The following is a 23,577-nucleotide window of genomic DNA, read 5'->3' on the forward strand; positions in this document are numbered from 1 at the left end:
GCAGAGTTGCCCTGTTATGCGACGGGTGGACATCACACTCAACTGAGGCGTGCATCACTATCACAGCTTACTATAAATGAAGAGTGGGACCTGATGACGTAGTTACAGACCAGAGACACACAGAACAGTCTCTCGCCGAGTAGGAAATTGGTGCAAATGTCACTGATAACGCAGAAACTATGACAATACCAGCTGAGGATCCAGAGATTAGACTACGTTAAATTATATGCCCACACATTGCAATCCAAGATGGCATCACCGCCCTGGTACTGCTTTGTGCTCTGTTTTGTCTGTTTTTGTCTATTAATAGTGCGTATGTGTGCTCTTACACCCATAGAGAGCTGCTCAATATAAGGTCTACAGCTCCAACCGCCATAATACCAATAAACTTACGTTAATCCCTCTGGAGATCTCCTTCGGGAAATTGGTTTTCCAGTTCACAGCAGACACAGACTATAGATTCATAAAAACAAGAACAAAGTACAATGAAAAGAACAAGGTGCTAAAGATGACAAAATCCAAGCACAAAGATCAAAGAAAAATAACACAACGTAAAGTAACTTATATTTATATGGCACTTTTCCAGACCAAGATCACAAAGCGCTTAAATAATCAAAACAATACCAAATTAAATATATACTTAAAGGTCAAGATAACACAGAGAACAACACAGGGGTTCAATTAAATCAAGGAAAAGCCTGCACAAATAAAAATGTCTTAAGATGTTTCTTAAAGGAGTCAGTAGACTACATTAAGTGCAAAGAGAGAGGAAGATTGTTCCAACGCTTGGGAGCAACAGCCTGGAAGGATTTCTCTCCTCTGGTCCTGAACCGTTAACTATGAAAACAAACTGTTACAATAGTCAAACGAGACGACACAAACGCATGGATTACAAGCTCCAGATCATGCTGTGACAACATTTTCCTAAGTTTAGAGAGTTTTCTCAGTTGAAGTAAACAGTTTCTGGTCAGTTTTCTGTAGTGTTCAACTAGAGACATGTCTTTGTCAAATAAAACAACCAGATTTCTAAGGTTCAGTTTGACAGACGGACCTAAGTCACCCAAGTACTGACTCAACCCTGGGACCTTATTATCAGGAGCAAGTTTCAGTTTTGTCCACATTTGCTGCAAAGTGTTTTCACTCAGCCACTGTATGATTTCTAGCAAACAATTGACTAAGCTGCTCGGCTTCTGGGGCTCAGTTGGTTCAAATAGATGGATGAGCTGGATGTCATCAGCAAAAATGTGATAAGAAACTTCAGGAAATCTCTGAATGATTTTACGGAGGGGAATCGAAGTACAGAAAAAAACAATAAAAGACCCAGAACAGAACCTTGAAGGACTCCACACAACGGATCCGCTGATTCAGACCTCATTTGATTGGAAACTGCGCCCAGAAAGGTATGACGAGAACCACTGTAACACAGACCCAGACAGTCCCATTTCACCCCTCAGTCTACTCAGCATGATCTGGTGATCAACTGTGGCAAAGGCTGAGGACAGAGAACCAGAACTGTAAATTTACCCAAATCAGACGACATCATGATGTCACTGGTAACTTTCAGCAAGTGTGTCTCAGTAGAGTGATCTTTGCGGAAGCCAGATTGAAACTTCTTATGGATGTCGCTCTGATCCATGCACAAAGACAACCGCTCAGACACCACCTTCTCCAAGATCTTGGACAAGAAAGGGAGCTTAGAAATGGGCCCAAAAATACTGATGTCAGTGACAGCTAACACTGTGACCTCATGGATCAGTTAATGTGAGGAGCGCGTTGTGCCAACGCGCAGTAGGGTGTGTTATTCCAACGACAAACCCTAATTCTCACCTTAACTGGGCCAGATTCAATGTGACAATGAAGCTGCTCACAAGAGTGGAGACAAGAGAACTGCTGCAAGGAGCTGAAGTACCGATTTAGAAGGGAGTTGAAGGAAGCTATTGTGATCCTGGTCTAGAAAGGCACTTTTGAAATTACCATTACTCACTTACGTACTTACTTGCATTCAAATAAACTCAAGCAACAGTCCTTGACCAATGATGACTAGGCAGTGGAAAGGACTGTAGGGCATAACCATCTACAAGCTTCTAGCCCTTACTCAGAGCAGAGCAAAGAAAGAGGATTAATTTCCATCCTCCTAACTTATTATGCAAGTGTATCCAAATGTACTAAATCTTATCGTGAGCTTAAAAATATTGTATTGGGAGCTAAACATTTTTTATCGTGAGCTAAAAGAATCGTATGAAATTGTGAGATTAGTGTATGGCTACAGCCCTGGTAAGCATGTATTCTATTTAACTTAACCAAAAAAACTTCACTTCTGAATCTAAAAAAACCTAAAGTTCTGACTATTAAGCGCACCTGACTATAACCACAGGATTTCATTGTAACAAACAACCAGTACTGACTCCAGGATTCAATCTTTTATATACAGTGCCTTGCGAAAGTATTCGGCCCCCTTGAACCTTTCAACATTTCGCCACATTTCAGGCTTCAAACATAAAGATATAAAATTTTAATTTTTTGTCATGAATCAACAACAAGTGGGACACAATCGTGAAGTGGAACGAAATTTATTGGATAATTTAAACTTTTTTACAAATAAAAAACTGAAAAGTGGGGCGTGCAATATTATTCGGCCCCTTTACTTTCAGTGCAGCAAACTCACTCCAGAAGTTCAGTGAGGATCTTTGAATGATCCAATGTTGTCCTAAATGACTGATGATAAATAGAATGCACCTGTGTGTAATCAAGTCTCCGTATAAATGCACCTGCTCTTTGATAGTCTCAGGGTTCTGTTTAAAGCGCAGAGAGAACCATGAAGACAAAGGAACACACCAGGCAGGTTACTGTTGTGAAGAAGTTTAAAGCCGGATTTGGATACAAAAAGATTTCCCAAGCTTTAAACATCTCAAGGAGCACTGTGCAAGCAATTATATTGAAATGGAAGGAGTATCAGACCACTGCAAATCTACCAAGACCCGGCCGTCCCTCCAAACTTTCATCTCAAACAAGGAGTAGACTGATCAGAGATGCAGCCAAGAGGCCCATGATCACTCTGGATGAACTGCAGATAACTACAGCTGAGGTGGGAGAGTCTGTCCATAGGACAACAATCAGTCGTGCACTGCACAAATCTGGCCTTTATGGAAGAGTGGCAAGAAGAAAGCCATTTCTCAAAGATATCCATAAAAAGTCTTGTTTAAAGTTTGCCACAAGCCACCTGGGAGACACACCAAACATGTGGAAGAAGGTGCTCTGGTCAGATGAAACCAAAATCGAACTTTTTGGCCACAATGCAAAACGATATGTTTGGCGTAAAAGCAACACAGCTCATCACCCTGAACACACCATCCCCACTGTCAAACATGGTGGTGGCAGCATCATGGTTTGGGCCTGCTTTTCTTCAGCAGGGACAGGGAAGATGGCTAAAATTGATGGGAAGATGGATGGAGCCAAATACAGGACCATTCTGGAAGAAAACCTGTTGGAGTCTGCAAAAGACCTGAGACTGGGACGGAGATTTATCTTCCAACAGGACAATGATCCAAAACATAAAGCCAAATCTACAATGGAATGGTTCACAAATGGACGTATCCAGGTGTTAGAATGGCCAAGTCAAAGTCCAGACCTGAATCCAATCGAGAATCTGTGGAAAGAGCTGATTGCTGTTCACAAACGCTCTCCATCCAACCTCACTGAGCTCGAGCTGTTTTGCAAGGAAGAATGGGCAAGAATTCCAGTCTCTCGATGTGCAAAACTGATAGACATACCCCAAGCGACTTGCAGCTGTAATTGCAGCAAAAGGTGGCGCTACAAAGTATTAGCGCAAGGGGGCCGAATAATATTGCACGCCCCACTTTTCAGTTTTTTATTTGTTAAAAAAGTTTAAATTATCCAATAAATTTCGTTCCACTTCACGATTGTGTCCCACTTGTTGTTGATTCATGACAAAAAATTAAAATTGTATATCTTTATGTTTGAAGCCTGAAATGTGGCCAAATGTTCAAGGGGGCCGAATACTTTCGCAAGGCACTGTAAGTCCTTTGTTAATGAGTGCATTAACTTCATAAATTAAGTGTACGTTACTGTTGTGCACCTGCTCAGAGCGGCCCATGGCTCGTAGTATTTCTCCCCCACAAGAAAGTGTATTTCTGGATAATGTCACACAAACAAGAATGGGTAGTATAATAAAGACATTTGATCACAGACGGAGCCTTCTGGGACATGCTGTCATCACCACAGTAGGCTGGTTTTAGCCACATATCAAGCCTATGGCCGCGTTTGATTATATCTTGAGATAAGACAGAAGGGTACACAGTAGAAAAGTTTTTTTGTAGTTTATTTAATCTGACAGAACAATATCAAACACATCTTGAGGCCATTTCACCATTGCGCTGTCCGCTTCATCACGCAGCAGTCCACCCTTTCAAAACCTGTTGGTGTTGGTCAACCTCCTTACCCTGCTCCCCTCTGTCAGGACGCAATCTGTTAAAATGAAACTCAAAACTAGTGTCTTTTGTTGCCTACCTTAAGTTTATAGTTTTAGAACAGTCTTGCAGGACATTTCTTAAATGTTTGACTAAATGTTATGTTTTTATTTTATAATAAATGTGTTGCTATTGAAGACATTGCTATTGTTTCATCCCCATCGTTAGAAAACAAGAAAAAACAGCAGTGCATTGACAGGTTCTGTCAAATCTTTGTAATCGCTCGACAATTTGTTCATGTAAGGTAGTAGATGTTGAGCCTGCAAAGAACCTTAACTGGATCTTAATCTGGATATATTTGTCTGGTGCCGTATACAATGTAATTTACCTAAACCATTAATATCTGAAACTAACATTATTTGTAATGTTCTGCAGAGGACCTGGAATAAAGATTCACCTTCATAGCCCCTTTGTAATTATGTCTTCAATTACAATGAAATGGGCATTTGTACCGGAATTCTGATACATTTATCTTGTCTGACTGTGATGCCTAATTATAAAATGTGACAAAATAACCCTGTTCTAAACATCAATATTGTGTGATGTACAGTGATGGCGAGTATCTGAAAATTATCTTTCAATTCTGTGCTCCTATACAGGGTCGTTTTAATGGAATTTTAGTCATCTGAATGTCTTGTCTATTCTATATAGTGCAATATTGCTTCTAAACTATAGTAATATATTTAGCTATAATCATTGAATGGAATTCTCCAGTTCCACTGTCGCAGGGCATACAAAACATATTTAAATGTCCAGCAGTACTTAAATGTCAAAATATATTCTTTTTTTAAAGTCAAACATATATTTTCTCAGACACTAGGCTGGTGTAGTGAGGCCCAACAAACGTTTCTCAATTTGGTTAGTGGGTCTGTGGTGCAGATGGAAGCACTGGGACAGGACGGAGAATCTTCATTGGTGGACCTAAAGAAAACTATGGTGGACCAGTCTGCAAACGGTCCTATGTCTCTGCGAGAATACCTGGTGTTCTCCGATCTGGCCAGGTATGTGTGAACACCCTAAAATCCGGATTTGGATTTAAAAAGATTTAAAATTCTATATAGATTGTTGTATAAAATAAAAATGTGTGTTGCAAAAATTGATATGGCAGGTTCGACTCACTGTTAAGTAGCAGAAGAGAGGGATTCTACCCACCTATAAATCCAAGGATCAACCAAGAATACAATGCAGTGGTGTCCCACATCAATAATCCTGACGACTTCCATACACAGCTGGTATTAAATATTTACTAAGTATACACTATGGTTGCTGATTAAACAGCTGATGTTTCCTGATTGTAGGATCCCTTGTTTTGAAGAATGTTTGTATAGCATTTGGAAAAAGCAATCCTTGTTTCCTAAAGGTCTTCATTTCATTATGTATTTAATAACTTTCTTAATGTCTGTCTAGGTCGACAACATGGAGTATTTAATGCTCTCAGCCAATCTTCAGGACTGTTATAACACAACTTCAATCGCTGAAGATGAAAGCCTAACCGTCGCCTGTCCTGTCATTGGACAAGCCTGTGTTGCCCGCTATGAGGACAACCTGTGGTACAGGGCTCAGATCATTGGTGAGTGTGTCTTTGTTGACGTCACACATTCTCATTATTTTAGGTCAGTGTGAATCGATAAACATAACATATTTGGTTTCATGTATTTTAATTATCTTATATTATACTTGTTGTACACAATATGAATCATTCACTTGATACCCAGGTAGATATTTGCCTTTATCAATGATACAGCAATTAAAAACAATGCTTATAGGGCTAAAAAAAAAAAAAAAACTGAAAAATGAAAAATAAACATCACACTTGTGATTCATTTTTTAAGTTTTCCAAGCAACACTGGTGGAGTTAGTTGCAATTTCAAGGTCGACTTCACTCAGTCTTCTTTTTTAATGGAAGAAATAATGTTTAATCAAGTTTTGGGTCGCTATTGCCACAGCACCAAAACGGAGAACACAGCATTAAGAGAGGGGAAAACCTATATAAAAATCTAGTGTACTCACCATTAGGGCTGAACAATTAATCGAATTTGTGATATTATCACGATATTAAAAATTGCGATTATTATACCGCAAAGGTAATGTTATGTTAATTTCATTTATGAACGGTTATGTAGTCATATGATTTGCAAGCGGCACCAGGCTGAACAGGCAAGAGAGACGTTTGGATAAAATGTTACCATTGTCTCAACAACATTGAACAACATGTAGTATCAGCCGTCACAACTAAACTCTTAAAACCTCCGTGTGGCCATGACTTGAATGAAAATGCTAGTTAGCGTTAAGGACACACAGACTTGTCTAATATCATGATCAATGAAAGAACCCCCAGTGTTTTCAACACGTTAACATCCTGACATCGGTTTGTAAGTTTGTATTGAGACGTGCTGCGGGGTGTGCACACGATGCTGGCGTCTTGGCTTATGCAAACTGCTGGCGTGGTTGCGTGTGTGTGCTAATACAAAGTTTGTTACCTTCTACAAACACACAATTCAAATTGTGTAAATAACAATATATGAATGTGTATAACGGGAGATGCACTTACATACAAGAGAAACTGTGAAAATGTACAGTAAAAAAAGGCAGGATGAGTGACCAGTGTTTGAACTTTTCTTTACTCTGCAATTCACTAATACATATAAATGTTTACATTACACTTTTAGCATGTTTTTGTAGAAGTTTTTAAAGTGTTTGCAGTGAATATATTGTGTTTGTTTCCAACTGTAATAAAAGTAACTAAATAAACCTTCTCCCTTTATTTAAATATATGCTTAATTTTCCTTTATCATAAAAATGGCTCCATCTTAACAACTCAGAGAAATACATTTTATGGTGAAGTGAATTATTTATTGTATTGGAGAAAACATGCATGAAAAGAGGATATTGAAAAAATTATCGCATATTTAATCAAAACCACAATATTTAGGGAAATAATCGTAATTAGATTATTCAGCCCTTCTCACCATGACTATACAATTGGATATATGTTGACTATGGTAAATGAAACTGTAATTATAATATACTCTGTTATTTACAAAACGCATACTGCGAACAAATACTTCATCTTCTCAGGATTTTCTTTTTATTTAAGCCATCTGTCCATCAAAGTTCAACTCCACAATTTAGAACATGTATTACTTTAAAATTTACCTAAAAATGTATACATTAATGCAATTAACAATTATTATTAAACAGTTATTCTTAACAAGCATATACTGTATAACAACACAAAACATTTGGAAAATAAACTCATATTAAACTTAAAAGTCAGTGTACAGCTGTCCACCTTTATTTTAACTGATATAAGTCTCTGCCTTCAATATCCTGTTCTTGGATATGGCCTCAGTCCTCATTAAAATCCACCTTCACCTGCTGCAGTTGCTCAGGAGACAACAAACCACCAGGGTCATCATAGCGTCCACTGTTTGTGGGTCTTTTCAGCTCCTGTGAGTGTAGTCATAAGACAGAGCCCACATACTGTTGACGACCACAAGAAATCCTAGTACATGTTTATATTTCTATAGCCCATTCACAAATGTGAATGTTTTATTACAATGAGTTTGTTAGAAGCATCTTCTATATATTAGTTTGATTAGATGTACTACACAACAAACAAAATAAGATGTATAGTAATGTCAAAATACTGTACTTTCTGCAGATTCAAGATTCAAGATTCAAAGTGTTTATTGTCATATACATTGAGAAACACGTTTCCCTATGCAATGAAATTCTTTCTTTGCCGTCCCTCCACAAATATCGGCGTAACAAAAAAATAAAAATAAATATAAATATACATAGCAAAAAAGTCAAGATGAAATAACAATAAAAAAACTAAAAATAAAAAAAGATAATAATAATATAAGAAAGGGAGGGGAACTGTACATGAGATGGATTTAAAGTGACAACAGTGCAGTGTTCAGCTGTTCATGATTCTTATTGCAGTGGGGTAGAAAGAGTTTCTCAGGCGTGTGGTCCTGCATTTTGCACTCCTGTACCTGCGTCCCGAGGGCAGGAGTGTAAACAGTCCATGTTGTGGGTGGGAACTGTCCTTGATGATGGTGGCAGCTCTCCTGTGGACTCTGTGGTGGTAGATGCTGTGCAGAGAGGGCAGTGGAGACCTGGTGATCCTCTCCGCTGTCTTAACCACTCTCTGCAGACGTTTGCGGTCCATGGCCGTAGAGCTGCCGTACCACGCAGTGATGCAGTTGGTCAGGCTGCTCTCCACGACACAGCTGTAGAAGTTTCTGAGGATCTTTGTCGACATGCCAAACTTCCTCAGCCTCCTCAGAAAGTACAGCCGTTGCTGTGCCTTCTTGACCATCTGAGAGCGGAGCGAGCAAACACGTCGGCCACGGGGGGCGCCATGTTGTCAATCGCAGTACTCCTGCCTTTTCTGTTTTCTTCGTACCAAGGAACTTGGCATGCTTGTGCAGGGAAAAGTAATGTTTACGCACATGTTGAGCTCCGTTTCTATGATGTTCCTCTCATTTTTCCATACAGATACCATCATTGAGAAGACTCATTCTTTATGTGCCAACGTATCACAGAAGTGTGCACAAATTAAAATGGTGTATCCTACTTTTTCTCAGAAACTTTGACCATTTAGTAATAAATAAGGTCTATGTCAACGTTCAGTTACGAATAAGTGACGAGGGGAGGGGGTTATTTTTAACCGCGGGAATTGGATAGCGTGATAAATCTTTTTCTTTTTTTTTAACCAAAAGTATTACACTCTTATGAAGTTCAACACCAAAAAGGACAAATGAGCATCCAGCTTGAGGCTTTGCAAAACAAGACATTTCAATTACAGACCTTTCGGGTATAAACTGGACGTATCTTTACTTATCTATCTTCTGTAGCTTTATTGGGTTTTAATTGGACAACTATAATTTGAAACAAGTGATATTTATTTTTATTGAAGTTACAAAGTAAAATAAGTTTGCTGATCATGGACTGAAACAAAATCTGACATCTCTAATAAATTATTTAAATGATGCAATCATTTTATCATCAAATTTAAAAAATGACTAGTAACTTAAACTAATTGATAAAATGTTTAACACTTATGTTTGTGTTTTAGGTCATCCAGAGGCTGCAAAGGTCAACGTTAAGTATGTAGACTTTGGAAATACAAAAATCATCTCTGTGTGTAACCTGAGGAAGATCAAGGAAGAGTTCTTTTCACTCCCATCCATGGTGATTTATCTCAAAATAATAAAGAAAAACCTACTGTACATGCATACAATATGGTTCCATTTTATTTCTGTTAGGCAATCCACTGTTGCCTGTCAGACATTGTTCCTCTGGATGGGAAGACCTGGAGTGAGGCCTGCACCAACAGATTCATAAGTTTGGCTCACCAGAAACTGGTGACTCTTGTCATAGCTGGTAAATATTCACTTTAGCTTGCATTTTTATCATATTTTATATAATAAAACACTGGTTGACACCCAGCTTTTGACGCATAGCCACCACCTCCGGTTATTGAAACTCCCTCTGCGTATCATATCTACGACCTGTTGCACTTACTGTTAGATCCCCACTGGAGGCCATTAACCAATGAAGGCTACATAATTGTGTTAGCCGCGTGGTTAAAAAGCTATGAAAAAAAACAGTGTACAGTTCCCATGTTCCCAACTTCAAATTAGGTTGGAAGTCTTTCATTATGGAAATGGGTAATTTTACCGTACATGATGTCATATTTACAATCTCTGTTCATTTCCACACAGAAAAGGTTTCCAATAACAGGCCTCATCCAGTGAAATTGTTTGAGAGTGACGTGAATAGCCTGCAATCCAACATTGCTGATACCTTGGTCAAAGAGGATCTAGCTTTCCTGAGAGAGGGGTAATGCACACATGCTCATTTTTAAAATACATACTTTTATTTTGGGTTTAATCCTCACTTACCATATTGGAAATCTTTGCAGCAATCACTTTGAAAGTTCCATGACTTTACGCGCTGAGAATGCCGTATGGGACTCTCCACTTGACCTATCTACACCTAAAAGCATTGAAGTCGTTGAAAAGAACGTTGAAGACCAGGACAAGAAAAAATCTGCATTAGAGCCTTCGCTGATGTTCCCTCAACAACTCAGAGACATTAAAGTCAGAGTCAGCCATGTCTCCTCACCAAGCCGCTTCTATGTCCAGATTGCTGAATATGACCAACAACTCAAGAGGTTTGCAATTTCTATCCCCCTTAATGATGGCAATCATTTTATAAGTTACTTTAAACACATTCATAGAATGTAATTTTCGGTCTGTAGCTGCAACTGGTGTCTGGACTGGGCTGGACTTGGGGAAGAAAACCCAAATGCAGAAGCAGGAACAGGATTAAAGAATAAACTGCTTTAACAAAATAGAGGGTAGAAGGCACTGGTTTAAAAAGACACAACAGAAGGCTCAACATATTTACTGCTTAGATGTTTTATCAGCTATTTTAAGCAATTCATAAAAATATGAAGGAAGTTTAAGCTTATCTTTATAATATAACAAACACAATTATCGCGTGTCCGATCGCTTCAAATCTTCTCTAGGAGAGTTACAGGCGTTCTTGTGAGACAACCTCGCAGTCAGCCTGTTCTATCAAACTTAGCTGTAGGTTCAAATGAAGGCACAGAAAAAGCTGGTTCAGGTCAGATCAGGTGATCGGAGTCTCCTTGAAAATCTCGCTTATATGAATGCACAATCGCATGATGTCTATATGTAAACAGAAAACACTTGTTTTATAAATGTAATTAGAATATGTGTATGTGTTGTGCAGGTGAGCCGCAAATTCTAATGAAGCTCAGAGACGATCATCTTGTTTTTGTGCACCATTTTCTGGCTGTTCTGAGTGTTTTAGTAGGAAATCCACAAACTTCTTTGTTGAAGAGGCCGCAGCACATGCCTGCAGTGGAAGCTTGAGGTTCAAGACTAGGGCTCATGGACACTTTTGGAAGTTGCTATCAGAGTAAAAGTATCCAAATATGAGGACATTTCTGCTTTGTTGACTGCAATATCCGACTTTAATTTTAACTAAAGGTTGGAGAAATTGCTCAGTTTAATGACATATTCTGGGCACAACGCTTCACTACAGAAAAAATGGTCTTTATAGACTTTATTTTGATTTATAGTAATGTAGTATTCTTCCAGTGGTTATTCAAGTGTTTTCACAGCAACAAAAGGTAGCCTGATTTGCATAATTAGTACAGATCCATGATTTTTGTTGTTTTTGATGACAGCATCGACTAATCGTCGCATTGGTCGGCTCAGCCTTGATCGCTCCTCCTAGGATGTGCTGGTTGTACACATTGTTTAGTTTCTAACTTTCCCTATCAACTTTAATTTTTTAACAACTGACGCCTAAATGTTCCATTTTTATGGAATGCTAAAAAAGCAAAACATCTGCTACTTATAGAGTTAAAGACATTAGTCAGGGGTGGGCAAACTCGGTCCTCAAGGGCGGCAGAAGGTGCAGGTTTTTGTTCCAACCAATCAAGACCTCTCCCTTTAACCTAATCAGGAGGCTTCAGAGTGTAATCAGTTGACTGTCAGTCTGGTGTTGCTTGTTTTACCTGAAACTTCATTGGTTAAACTGTACATGCTTGATCGGTTGGAACAAAAACATGCACCCTCATAAAATAATCTTGTAAAGCCATCATGTAGTCCTAATCATTAAGGATCATGAAACCGGGTAATGAAGGCATCATGTGGTGCACGCTGGGCGGGGCTTCTTTCGATTGGATGTCCCCTGGATGACCCTTCGATACTGCGATCTAATCAGATCGCCTTATTATTCACGTGCCGCGAGGGCGAGAACGTTTTTCCCGGGTAAGAAAAGTGCCTCATGTTGCCCACATTTCAGCCCTGAAACTCTGTCTAAATCGGCAAGAACAGACGAAACCCCCTTGTCGATCAAGCTACTCGCATCACTAGCGTCGGCTTCCGCGTCTGTGATGTTGAGGATGATGTGAAGCCCTGACGATGGGGCGGATATAGCAGGGACCAATCAGCGTGCTTCGTCAACAGTTGGGAAGAATTTTCGAATTCAAAATGGAACCAGTTCAAGCGATCCCAGACTAGCGAGTGTAGGAGCCCCCGGTAGAAATAGGATGGCACCCAGGAAACATCAACATGTGGGTGTGTTCGTTTTCGATCAATGACTGATGTGCATTTCTGAACAAGACAGGACTCTGTATCCTCAAAACTTTGGAAAAGTACGGCGCACCTTAGTACACCCTTGAGACACGACAATAGTCTGTATTTTGTGTGAGGTAGTTGACAAATTTGTGTGAGAGTAAACGTATATCATCAGAGGTGGAAGTAAAACTGACTTGTATATATTTATAATAAAAATAAAAAAAAGTATCTGGATTTCACAGCTTCCAGTGCGCTCTGTAGTCCAGAAATTAATAAAATAATGATGCACAACATTGAAGGCAAATATAAATGCTGTAACCCAAGCCCAATTTATTATCTTTCAGTTTGAGTGAGCTTCTGAGGCGGGAATATATGCTTACCGAACCCATCAACATTGAGTGGAAGAAAGATATGTTTTGTGCTGCTTACATCAATGGCATCTGGGATAGAGTGCAGATCCTCTCTGATGCTCCATCACGTGGAATGGAAGAGGTAAGTGTTTAGTTCTGTTTGCTGGTGAATGTAGTTTGAGATTAGTTAATTTGTCTTCACAATTTCCAGAAACATTCTTCTTTAATTATTTTTAATTGTGTTCCCATTCTTACTTGAACAAGGTGATTCGCTGTGACTATGGCAACGAGACCAAAGTCAATATCGACCAACTGCGACTACTTCCATCTTCCTTGAATGGTTCATTTGCTCTGGAGTGCACACTTACTGACATCAGGTTTTTCAATTAACTCACATGTATTTATTTATTTTTGGAACAATAGCATACACCTCTACTAAATAAATGTTGATCTCTGGGTTTGTCATTGATTTGGTTGAATATGAATATTAACAAGTACGAGTAATTTAAAGTTACCTTTAACCCAGTGTGTTTAATACTGTCTTTGTTCATAGTTTCCTGTATAATTATTTAAAATGATTTTTTTTTTAGTAAACTTAAAGATATGTTTCATAACCTTGAGGCATAATTGTGTATATTATTTTGTTTATTATGCAGTAGATCAATTGCAATTTTCATTTTGAAAACTCTTCTGTAGACCTGCAGGAGGTGGAGCTACTTGGACAGCAACGGCTTGTGATTTTTTGTCCCACTTCTTGTCAGGATCATCAGCTGTGATGACAATTAAGGTTTGTAACACGTGGCTCTCATGATCCATATACAGTGGTCCCTCGCCATTTTTCTCCACTCTTGTAAACTTTTGTTTGCTGAGATTTTAGGTGATACCTTTGTTAAAGTAATAACTTCAAAACATTGTCATGATGAGGAAGACTTCAACATTTCAAACATCTCAGGAGAGTTGGGCTTTCACATTAGTAACTCTTTAAACACTAACAGAAGTTTTTGGTCAGGTTTAATTGCCACAACCTTACTTATGGGGTCAAACTCCAATGCTGCCTTTCTATACACTGCTCCATTTAGTGATGGCAAATTGGTGGTTACAAAACTACCTACATCTATGTTGCTGTGTTTAAATTATCATAATTTCCAGATTTTGTTTAATGTGTGGGGTTTCAGACTGTAACCCAGCGATAAAGGGACCACTATTTTTAGTTTCAGTTATTTTGTATTCCTGAGTTTTGGGATTTGTGCATTAAACAATTTCCCGAAGGAGACTTCCAGAGGGATCAATAAAGTTTATCTATCTATTAATTTGTATTTTTTAGGAGGCAACAGATAAACGCCCAGTACCTGTCACATTGTCCTGCTTCAACCGTTCTGGACAGTTTGTCAGCATTTCTGATGTTCTGACTAGCGAAGGCCTTGCACTGAGAGACAAGAAACCACCATCTAGGTTAGTGTTGTTTTGTTTTTACACTTGAGTCACGTATACATCCAAACTTGTTTACATAAATACATATTTGACATTCCATACACAATACAATGTTAAGTAGAAAATTGATAAAACAAACCTTACATCTGAAATTACAAGCTTAATCCTAATTATTTTTCTTCAGCTCCCTATTTTCTTAGCACAAATATCTCAAGCAAAGATGAAAGTGATAATAGAAACTGTCTCAATAAGCTAAGAGAGGGACCTCTCAAAGGTAGGGAAAATTGTTTGAATAAAGTCTAGTGGTAGGAACAGACAAGGAATTTATTGATTGCTGAAGTGGCATAGCTGGGCACAGCTGATCTCCGTGCACAAAAAAAATATTGGTTGCACTCAAGAAATATACAACCTCAGATTTGGCGTTGTCTTTATTTGAAGCGGATGACATTAGTGAGCAGGCAGTGGCAGTGCATTTTACAAACTTGGGGTGCGGGCGTCTGGTTGGGCAGCTCTGCGGGGTCCTAGTTGATTTGAAGACCAGGGACCAGCGTTGTCAGGTCACGCTTTGAGCCATTCTCACGCCATTATATTATTTCTATTTTTTTATATATATATATTTACCTATTTAATACTCTTGTTTGTATTTTAACGGTAATACATTTTGGTTAATATTGCGGGATGCCTTCTGTGATTGGCCAATCGGAAGCAACATACAGCGGGTCTTGGCATCTATTTATTCATAACAAACAGTGTGATTGAGTCATCGTAACTGAAGTAATTATATCAAACGCACCACCTTTGGTTTGAGTCTGGTGTTATTATTTTTTGTTTTATCTTATTTTATTCTTTTATTCTGTACTACTACCGTCCAAAGCCCAGTTTAACTGGTTTGACTATCGTGTTTGTTTTCTTGTAGAGAATGTCTCGTTCAAGTGCCAAATGATGACAAGGTTCCTGTAAAAATACCTGCAAATGGAGTTGACTCTAATACAACCGATTTTCCCACGCCTGCCATTTTTACGTCTCATCCTATGGCCACTCCGAGAGCAGCTCCTCGCCTCAAAGTGACGGCTGAGAAGGTGATTACATATTACAACTATTATTTCAACATGATCTAAGGAATTAGGAATTGTACTTCATGTAGTAGAACTATTTAATTTCATTTTAACAATTTTCATTACTTTATACCTTTGCCTAGTCGATCCAAATCACAAACATAGTGAAATGATAATGTGTTGGGTCATTTTGACAGGTGGAAACAGGACTCTATCAGCCTCCTAAGCTGCCTCCCACTGGACACATTCAGGCAGTGATCTGTGCCATTGATGAGGACGGACTGCTTTATGCTAGGACCAAAAATATGGGTAAAAAAAACATACTTTCCCATATTCAAATTTAAGTATTAACATTTTTAGATCGCATTGTCAATGTTCACAGCTGACAGTAGTGCTCTGGAAAAAAAATCTTTGAGGATCTCAAGATGGTTTTGTCTGAGATTATGATTTTGATTAGGATGCAGTAAATGTTTCGAGCTGATTGTCAACAAATTTAAGGTTTTTGGTAAGAGAGTAAAGACATAAGAAATAAATGTGGACATTTTGATCCTTAAAACTTTGTTTTACATTTGAGATCAGAGACTGCACATAAACCTCATTACCATAAACCAGAGATCATTTCAAACTTGTAGTTTTGTGACAATAATATAATTTTTTTTGTGTGTCAGAGTATGATCTTTGCATACTGCGAGAAAGGATTTGGCAGAACATCAGATCTCCGCCAAGACCAAATCTTTACACATGGAGATCAGTCAAGGGATGCACTGTCTTTGGTCCTGACATGGTTTGGTACAGAGCTCAGGTGCTGGAGGTGCTTGGAGGACACTTGAAGGTCGGGAAACTACTTTTTCATTTTTTCTCAAACATATTTTTTTTTGGTTACTCTTTGGTACAATCGCCTACGTTGTGTGTATTGTGTATTATGTTCAAACAGTAGTATTTGTCTCAATGTAACTGTTGTATGAAGAGTTGCAAAACGTAATCAAATCATAGGTTTACACTTTTTTATACTAGAGCTTGTGTAGTAGACATTATATATTTATTACAAATTGATTTAAGTGACAGAAACATAGTACCGTATTTTCCGCACTATAAGGCGCACTTAAAAGCTTATTAAATTTCTCAAAAAGCGACAGTGCGCCTTATAATCCGGAGCTCCTTATATATAAACATTTTCTCTTTGATCAGTTTAATTTTGTCAATTAAAAATCTCAATAATGCATTGCTGTCAGCACAGAAGACAGGCGTGATTTGAGGAGCAGGAGACACAAGAGAATTAATCGTGTCAAACAACACTTTGGTTTTCTGATTTGCTGCTACCAGTTTTCTGATGTAATCAGATGTGGCAGTTTCCACCATCTCATTGTATGAAGACATCAGATCCCTGAGGTGAAGTCTGTGCACCTCAAGTTTAGTGGACTTCCAGAGACGCTCAGTCTTTTGAGAAAGTCTCTTTAGAGATCTTCATTTGTCCAAGGTCACCGTTTTTTCTGAATTTTCAAGTTGAATTTAACAGGTGCCACTAGATTCAGTATTTTAACACAATGAGTAGTGAAACAGTGAATCAAACTGTCCACGTTTAGGCAGTCATCAAAGGAAAGAGGGTCAAACGTAGCAGAAAAACTGTCTGCAGGCTGAGATAACATGCCTCTGAGACCAAACTTTCAAGGGCTTAGGTTCAGGGATAAAGTCCAGGTAAGGTAAGGTAAACTTTATTGATCCCTCAGGAGGTCTCCTTCGGGAAATTGTTTTTTACCACTAGCCAGCAGTTTTTCATAAACAATAAAAAATGATACATAAAATATAAAATAAGAAGAACATAAAGAGGAAGAACAAGATGACACAATCTAAGTCTAAAGATAAAGACAAAGAACATAGATCAAAGAAAAACAACGAAGACAAAGGATACAAAGACTAACATAGAACAGAACATCCAGATACTCTCACTCCACTCCTGCCCCCGAACTCAGAATTATACAATTTAATAGCCCGAGGGATGAATGAGTCCCTGAGTCTATTTGTTTTGCACCTGGGTAGGAGCATTCGTGCACTCATTCTGCTTCTCTGCTCACTGATGACAGTGCTCAGAGGATGACTGTCATCATCCATGATGGACAGTAGTTTGTTCAATGATCTCCTCTCAGCAACTGTCACCAGTGAGTCCAGCTTCATTCCAACCACAGAGCCAGCCCTTCTGATCAACCTGTCCAACCTGTTGACACTCCTCTTGGACACATTTCCACCCCAACACACCACAGCATAGAACATGACACTGGCCACCACAGACTGGTAGAACATACAGAGGAGCTTCTTGCAGATGTTAAATGATCGAAGCCTCCTCAGAAATTACAGTCTACTCACTTATACACATGGTCTGTATTGCAGGACCAGTCCAGTTTACTGTCCATCCACACACAGAGGTACTTATAGTTGTCCACTATCTCCACCTCGTGGCCTCTGATGGACACTGGACGTGGCTTTGTCCTGGACCTCCCGAAGTCCAAGACCAGCTCCTTGGTCTTTGAGGTGTTCAGCTGCAAGTGGTTCCTCTCACTCCAGTCCACAAAGTCATGTATCAGACTCCTATACTCGTCTTCGCTGTTGTCCCTGATGCATCCAACAATAGCAGTGTCGTCAGCATACTTCTGGATGAGACTCAGCTCAGAGTTGTAGCAGAAGTCTGAAGTGTAGATGGTGAAGAGGAGAGGGGCCAGTACTGTCCCCTGAGGTGCTCCTGTACTGCCCACCACAGTGTCAGACTTGATGTCAGGTTAAAAAAGACAAGAGAGTGATCACTCTGATGGACATCATGTACAGATACATTGGAAATGTCCAGACCAAGAGTAATGGCTGTCAAAAGCACTACCGAATTTCCCCTCGCGGGACAAATAAGGGATTCTAAAAAAATAAAATAAAATAAAAATAAAAAACTAAGTCTAAAATGTGCCCTTTTTGATGAGTGGGTTCAGAAACATGTTGCTCAAAATTAAAGGCTACTGTTAAAGTTAAAAGTTATTTAGCAGAGCAAGATGTGACATCATCAACATGAAGATTAAAGTCTCAAAGAATAAGCACAAATTCCATTTGAATAATGGAAGATAAGAAGTCACTAAAGTCCTTCAAGAACACCGCGTCAGGACCAGGCGGGCGGTAGTTTGACATACAATAGAAGGGTCTTGTAGAACCAACCAAGATCATCTGAGACTTAAAACAAGTGAATTCTTGAGTCTGAATCACTTTGCAAGAACAACTCTCCCTATAAACTGCAGCAAGACCTCCCCCACGACCAGAGAGGCGAGGCTTCCGCAGGACAGCGCTCCCTACTGGACAGAGTTCGTTGAGATGAATAAACTCTTCCTCTCTCTGCCAAGTCTCAGAAATGAAAGATCATTGAGAGTAAAGGATTTATCAGTAATGGAGCGAACATTCAAAAGTCCAATGTTCAGCACCGATGACGTCACTGATGAAACCGCGTTACTGACAGTGACCGCTGCCACTCACGTTCAACTCTTTTGTAAGAGAGGAAATGAAAAAATCTTGCCACCTTTCGTTAAGTTCCGGGGAAGACGGCAGCGCTGACGTGTCATCACACTCTTCAGTGAGAGGAACGTTGATCAAACAACTCTGATATTGAAAGAGCACCAAGATCATAGATCCGTCATGCTTGAGATATATCTTTAGTGATATGAGCATAATATCCAGAGAAGTAGTCGTTAAAACGACTGTTTTTGGCAATTATTGCAGGAGCTCACATTCTAGTAGCCGCTCAAAGGCTTACCTGAAGCGGAAGTCCAAGAACAAAAAATCAACAAAAATCCAGAACGCTTAATAAAGTTTGACTTTATCTGACGGTTTTGTGGACATTCCCTTTAGCACAGCTTTTATCTAGTGGATGCATAACGCACCCGCAGTCAAACGTTTGACTGTATCTTTTATTCTATGCGCCTTATAATCTAGTGAGCCCTATTTATGAAAACAGTTCTAAAATAGGCCATTCATTGAAGGTGCGCTTATATTCCGGTGCACCTAATAGTGCAGAAAATACGGTAATGTAAATATGTTTTCATATTCCTGTAAACAAGCCTATCTGCAGTTTTTTGCCAAACAATACACTTTAACGTCTTCATTTATCACATTTTTTTTGTCAATAGGTCCAATATGTGGACTACGGCCTGGTGGAGAACATACCCATGGTTCATGCACACCCTCTGCTGCTGTGTGTTGATGTCCCCCAGCTGTGTGTGCCTTGTCAGCTGCGTGATGTTAATCCTGTAAGTTGTGTTGCTTTAAAAGAATGAAATGAACCTGATCTAGCTTGCTCTTAAATTTTCAACTAGGATGTTTACTCTTACTGATTGTAAACAGGCCAAATATTTTTTTTATCTTATCTTTATCTTTTATCTACTGCTATGAGAACAGTCATCGTCATGTTTGGGTCAGCGTTAATTAGCCGAAAGCTTTTTGTGTTGTTTTGAATCAGTTCTTAACACTGTTGCTATTTTTTTTTTAATCTAGTTTAACAGTATTAAATAAAGCCTTTGCTGCATTACCACCATCTCCGGTTGCAGAAAGTATCATCTTGCTCTCCATGTCTCTTGCACTTGCCTTTACATCTTCTTTTGTCCTTTTTGTTAGGCAGCGCAGTTTTGACAAAAACATGATTTGTTCAATTAGTTATATATTTCAGATGAATCTTGACCATGCTCTTTGGCTCATGGCCAGACTAAATTTTACATTTTCTTACTTTACATTCTTGGTTGACGTTTTAGTTTTATTTCCTTAGCTGCATGCGATCGGAGTCATGAAGGAAATGTTACAGAACCGGCCAGTGGACATGAATGTTTTGGTATGTTGAGCTTGTTCAATTATGTTTCTTGATGATTTTAGCTAATAAGCACATTTTATTAACTTGTGTGATCTTCTAGGAGTTGCCAGCTGATCCAAGAGCACCTGTTCTGATTGAGATCTTCCTGGATGGACAGAAATTGAGCAAAATAATGTTTTACAACAAAAACTCCTCCATGGTTTGTTGCATTTTGACTGAAGAATCATTAAACCACGTAACTTCTGCTTCGTTACAGTGCACCTCTTTGAGTGTCTCACCCCCACTTGGAGATTGGTCTATTGAGGTTGAGGTTGGTAGTTTAGTAAGAAATGGAGACAAACAACTTGACGAGCCACAAAGATGTGAATTAATCAGATGTCATTTGTCAACATCGTTAAGAATCTTAAGGTCCAGAGCAAGCAGACGCTTGAGGTCTTCATTGGTCCAGCTCCACTCCCTGTGAACAGTTGCTTTAAAGTCACGATCAGGCACCTCCTGACCCCCAACGAGGTGATGTAATTTACCATGATCTCCACATTTAAATAGGGTTGAACCATTATAGAAAACAATGTACCTGTAATTGCCATTATTTTCCTGAATATTGCGAATGTGATTTAATATGTGATAAAATAATTGTTCAATGCCCCTTTTCCAATAAATAATTCATATTACAGATTGCTAAGATGAAGTGAAAGAGCCATTGTTAGCTTATTAAGCTATATTTAGTTACTTTATCTACAGTTGTAAACAAATAATATGAGTATATAAGTCTCCTCGCTCCCCCCTCCCCCACCTGTCTCACTCTTAACAGAACAGCAACACGCAAAACAACATTATAGAATTTTACTTTATTCGTTCAAAGTCAGTCAGTTACAAGTAAATGATTATAAATTAGGTTAAGTTTGATATCAAATCATTTCCTTTTTAATGTTTTTATTTTGTATTCTGTATTGTTGAAATGATATACATCATAATTATTGTATAATCATTATATTATTATTACTATTAATGCATATATAATATATGTATATATAACCCTCCAGAGTAACATCCTGCAGTAAATATACAGTAATAAACGTTGTTATGATAGCCTCATCCTCATGTCGACTAAAGGTTGTGATTATCTTCAGAGTAATATGTTTAGTTATAGACAAAAAAGTTTGTTCATTTTAATGTAGCGACTAGAGCTCAGTTGTCTTCGTCTTCATCTTTGTCCAAAAAGACACTTTAAAACTTCGACATGTGGGGGGATTCAATCCAAGATGGATGTTACAGACCAGCACCTTGGAGGTATTTGAATGTTTTTAAGTGTCTTTTTAGATGAAAATGAAGACGAAGTAAAGTGAGCTCCAGTCAAATGAACTTACGTTTTTGTATATAACTCTAAAAACGAACAGATACCAGCCCTTAGTCGATGAGGATGAGTAGAAAACAAGTGAAGTTTGAATTTTGAGCGAACGATCTAACTTTTATTTATTGTTTACGTATATATAGCATTAATGCAAACAGAGAAAGTGAACATTATATGGAATTATATTTAATCTTTAAAATCGAAAGGGTTTTGCTGCTTCCGGGGTTTTCTTTCCTGTAGGAAATGGGTCCAAATGGCTCTGAGTGGTAAAGGTTGCCGACCCCTTCCCTAGTGTAATAGCATTTTAGTAAATTCTTTCTTTCGTTTCACCATAACCAAACATACTGCGTGTACATCTGTTTACAAAAGGAGGGGAAAAAAAGCGCTTGTTCTGACCCTGTCTGGTTTTAAACTTTAAAATTCAACCAATCATTGCCAAAATGATGAACAATAATAAAACGTGTATATAACGGTTTTCGAAAAGATCAGTGACATGTGTCTCCTGCAGTTGTATCTGTGCCCGACAGAGGGAGTAAAGGAGCACCGTGTGGCTGGAGAAACGCTGGAAGAAGCTTTGAGCAGAATCAATGAGAACATTGATGCACTACCACGAGTCATGTGCATCACTGCAGGTGAAACCACACCTGTTGTCATTAGGGGTCTTGGCGATCCGACACGTGGAGTTAGATTGTTTGGAATCAGCATTATTTATATTGACATCGTCTGTGTGTATACAATTTACATCGGTATAGTTGTGCGTCGTTGAACATTAAATGTCTGTGTGTTTACAACACTGACGTTTCTGATCCTGATATATTGACTAAAACTGTCTACTTCATTCATTTGTGACTTTAGGATAATGCTCATTAATGGCAGTGAGTTATAATAAATAAAGCAGCGCCTTTTAACATTCTAATGCATTATAATTTTGTTTTTCTACATCAAAATTAGATTTTGCCTTAAGTCATGTTGTATCGATATACTTAGTAGAAAACTTAATATGAAATTTTGTCCATGATGTCGGTGTAAAGCTCCTCACATCGTCTTAGTATATTTTGTATTTGCGTCCTGTCCACAGAAGCTCAATGTCTGGCAGAATACATAGACGGGAAATACTACCGTGCCAAGGTTCTCCGTTTGGTCAGCGTGGAGCCGGTCTTGGTCATGGTCCAGCATGTGGATTTTGGCTCAGATGATACTTTGCCCCTCAGCAAGTAAGACATCGCCACACTAGTTTCCAAACCGTGGCTTGATGGTCGTTCTTAGTGATGTTCTCACTTCCTGCAAGGTTACGTCAGATGCCGGCAGAGTTGCTACAATTTCCGGTGCAGGTTGTCAAAGTCTATGTGGCAAGTCTGAAACCTCCCCGTGTTCAGCAAGAGGGAGAGGTGCTGCCCTACAGTCCTCAGTGGGGCATGAAGGCAGTGACCACCATGATCCAGCTTTTGCACAGCAACATAAGTGCTACTGTTGTGGTAGGAGTGCACAGTTACCCAACTGACCACAGGAACTCAAACTCATATCTATGTCCGTCACACCCTCTTTAGACTCCCAAACCAAAGCTGACTGTGGAGCTGACCAACCACCAGGGAGAGTTGGTCCACCTGCCTCTGTTGAGCTGTGGTCTGGCTGAGCTGGACTGAAGCGTGCTCGTGAGTTTTTACAGTCAAATCTATTGAAAGTCTTTTAAATTGTGTAATCTGGTTTATCGTAATCTCCTCAATATGTTTATCACCACGGATTAAGCACCCTTGTGACATCACTTCCTGTGTTCCTACTGCAGGTCGAGTCTTCAGTGTGACCATGTTCTGTTTTTTTGAGTTTTGGTTTGTGCAAGTTTAAGATTTGATGTTTACTTGAAAAGAAGTTGAATTTTTGTCTGGCTGACGTTTCCAGAATAAAAAGGTTAATTTGCAAGTTGTCTTTTGTGTTGATGGATGAAATTGGTC

General features: G+C 38.9%; 1 protein-coding gene across 5 annotated transcripts in view; it reads left to right on the forward strand.

The window, feature by feature from the left end:
• The window catches only part of rnf17 (ring finger protein 17), a 45,640-nt gene extending 22,098 nt beyond the window's left edge, over nt 1-23,542 (forward strand). For 2 of the 5 annotated variants that reach the window (XM_087803541.1, XM_087803546.1), the window contains 22 exons: nt 5,301-5,488; nt 5,596-5,719; nt 5,895-6,057; nt 9,574-9,689; nt 9,764-9,881; nt 10,223-10,340; nt 10,423-10,674; nt 12,961-13,108; nt 13,231-13,343; nt 13,663-13,753; nt 14,291-14,418; nt 15,314-15,476; nt 15,650-15,761; nt 16,121-16,284; nt 19,604-19,723; nt 20,236-20,298; nt 20,378-20,587; nt 20,677-20,787; nt 22,137-22,260; nt 22,707-22,842; nt 22,917-23,103; nt 23,176-23,542. In XM_087803541.1, the coding sequence (XP_087659667.1) occupies nt 5,301-5,488; nt 5,596-5,719; nt 5,895-6,057; nt 9,574-9,689; nt 9,764-9,881; nt 10,223-10,340; nt 10,423-10,674; nt 12,961-13,108; nt 13,231-13,343; nt 13,663-13,753; nt 14,291-14,418; nt 15,314-15,476; nt 15,650-15,761; nt 16,121-16,284; nt 19,604-19,723; nt 20,236-20,298; nt 20,378-20,587; nt 20,677-20,787; nt 22,137-22,260; nt 22,707-22,842; nt 22,917-23,103; nt 23,176-23,271 (3,045 nt within the window). In that variant the 3' untranslated portion in view covers nt 23,272-23,542. The remainder of the gene's footprint in view (nt 1-5,300; nt 5,489-5,595; nt 5,720-5,894; nt 6,058-9,573; nt 9,690-9,763; nt 9,882-10,222; nt 10,341-10,422; nt 10,675-12,960; nt 13,109-13,230; nt 13,344-13,662; nt 13,754-14,290; nt 14,419-15,313; nt 15,477-15,649; nt 15,762-16,120; nt 16,285-19,603; nt 19,724-20,235; nt 20,299-20,377; nt 20,588-20,676; nt 20,788-22,136; nt 22,261-22,706; nt 22,843-22,916; nt 23,104-23,175) is intronic. The other 3 variants (XM_087803543.1, XM_087803544.1, XM_087803545.1) reach the window with 3 other exon arrangements.
• The last annotated feature ends 35 nt before the right edge of the window (nt 23,543-23,577 follow it).

The sequence above is a fragment of the Callionymus lyra genome, chromosome 12, assembly GCF_982586985.1.
Source record: "Callionymus lyra chromosome 12, fCalLyr1.hap1.1, whole genome shotgun sequence".
NCBI classification, from domain to species: domain Eukaryota; kingdom Metazoa; phylum Chordata; class Actinopteri; order Syngnathiformes; family Callionymidae; genus Callionymus; species Callionymus lyra.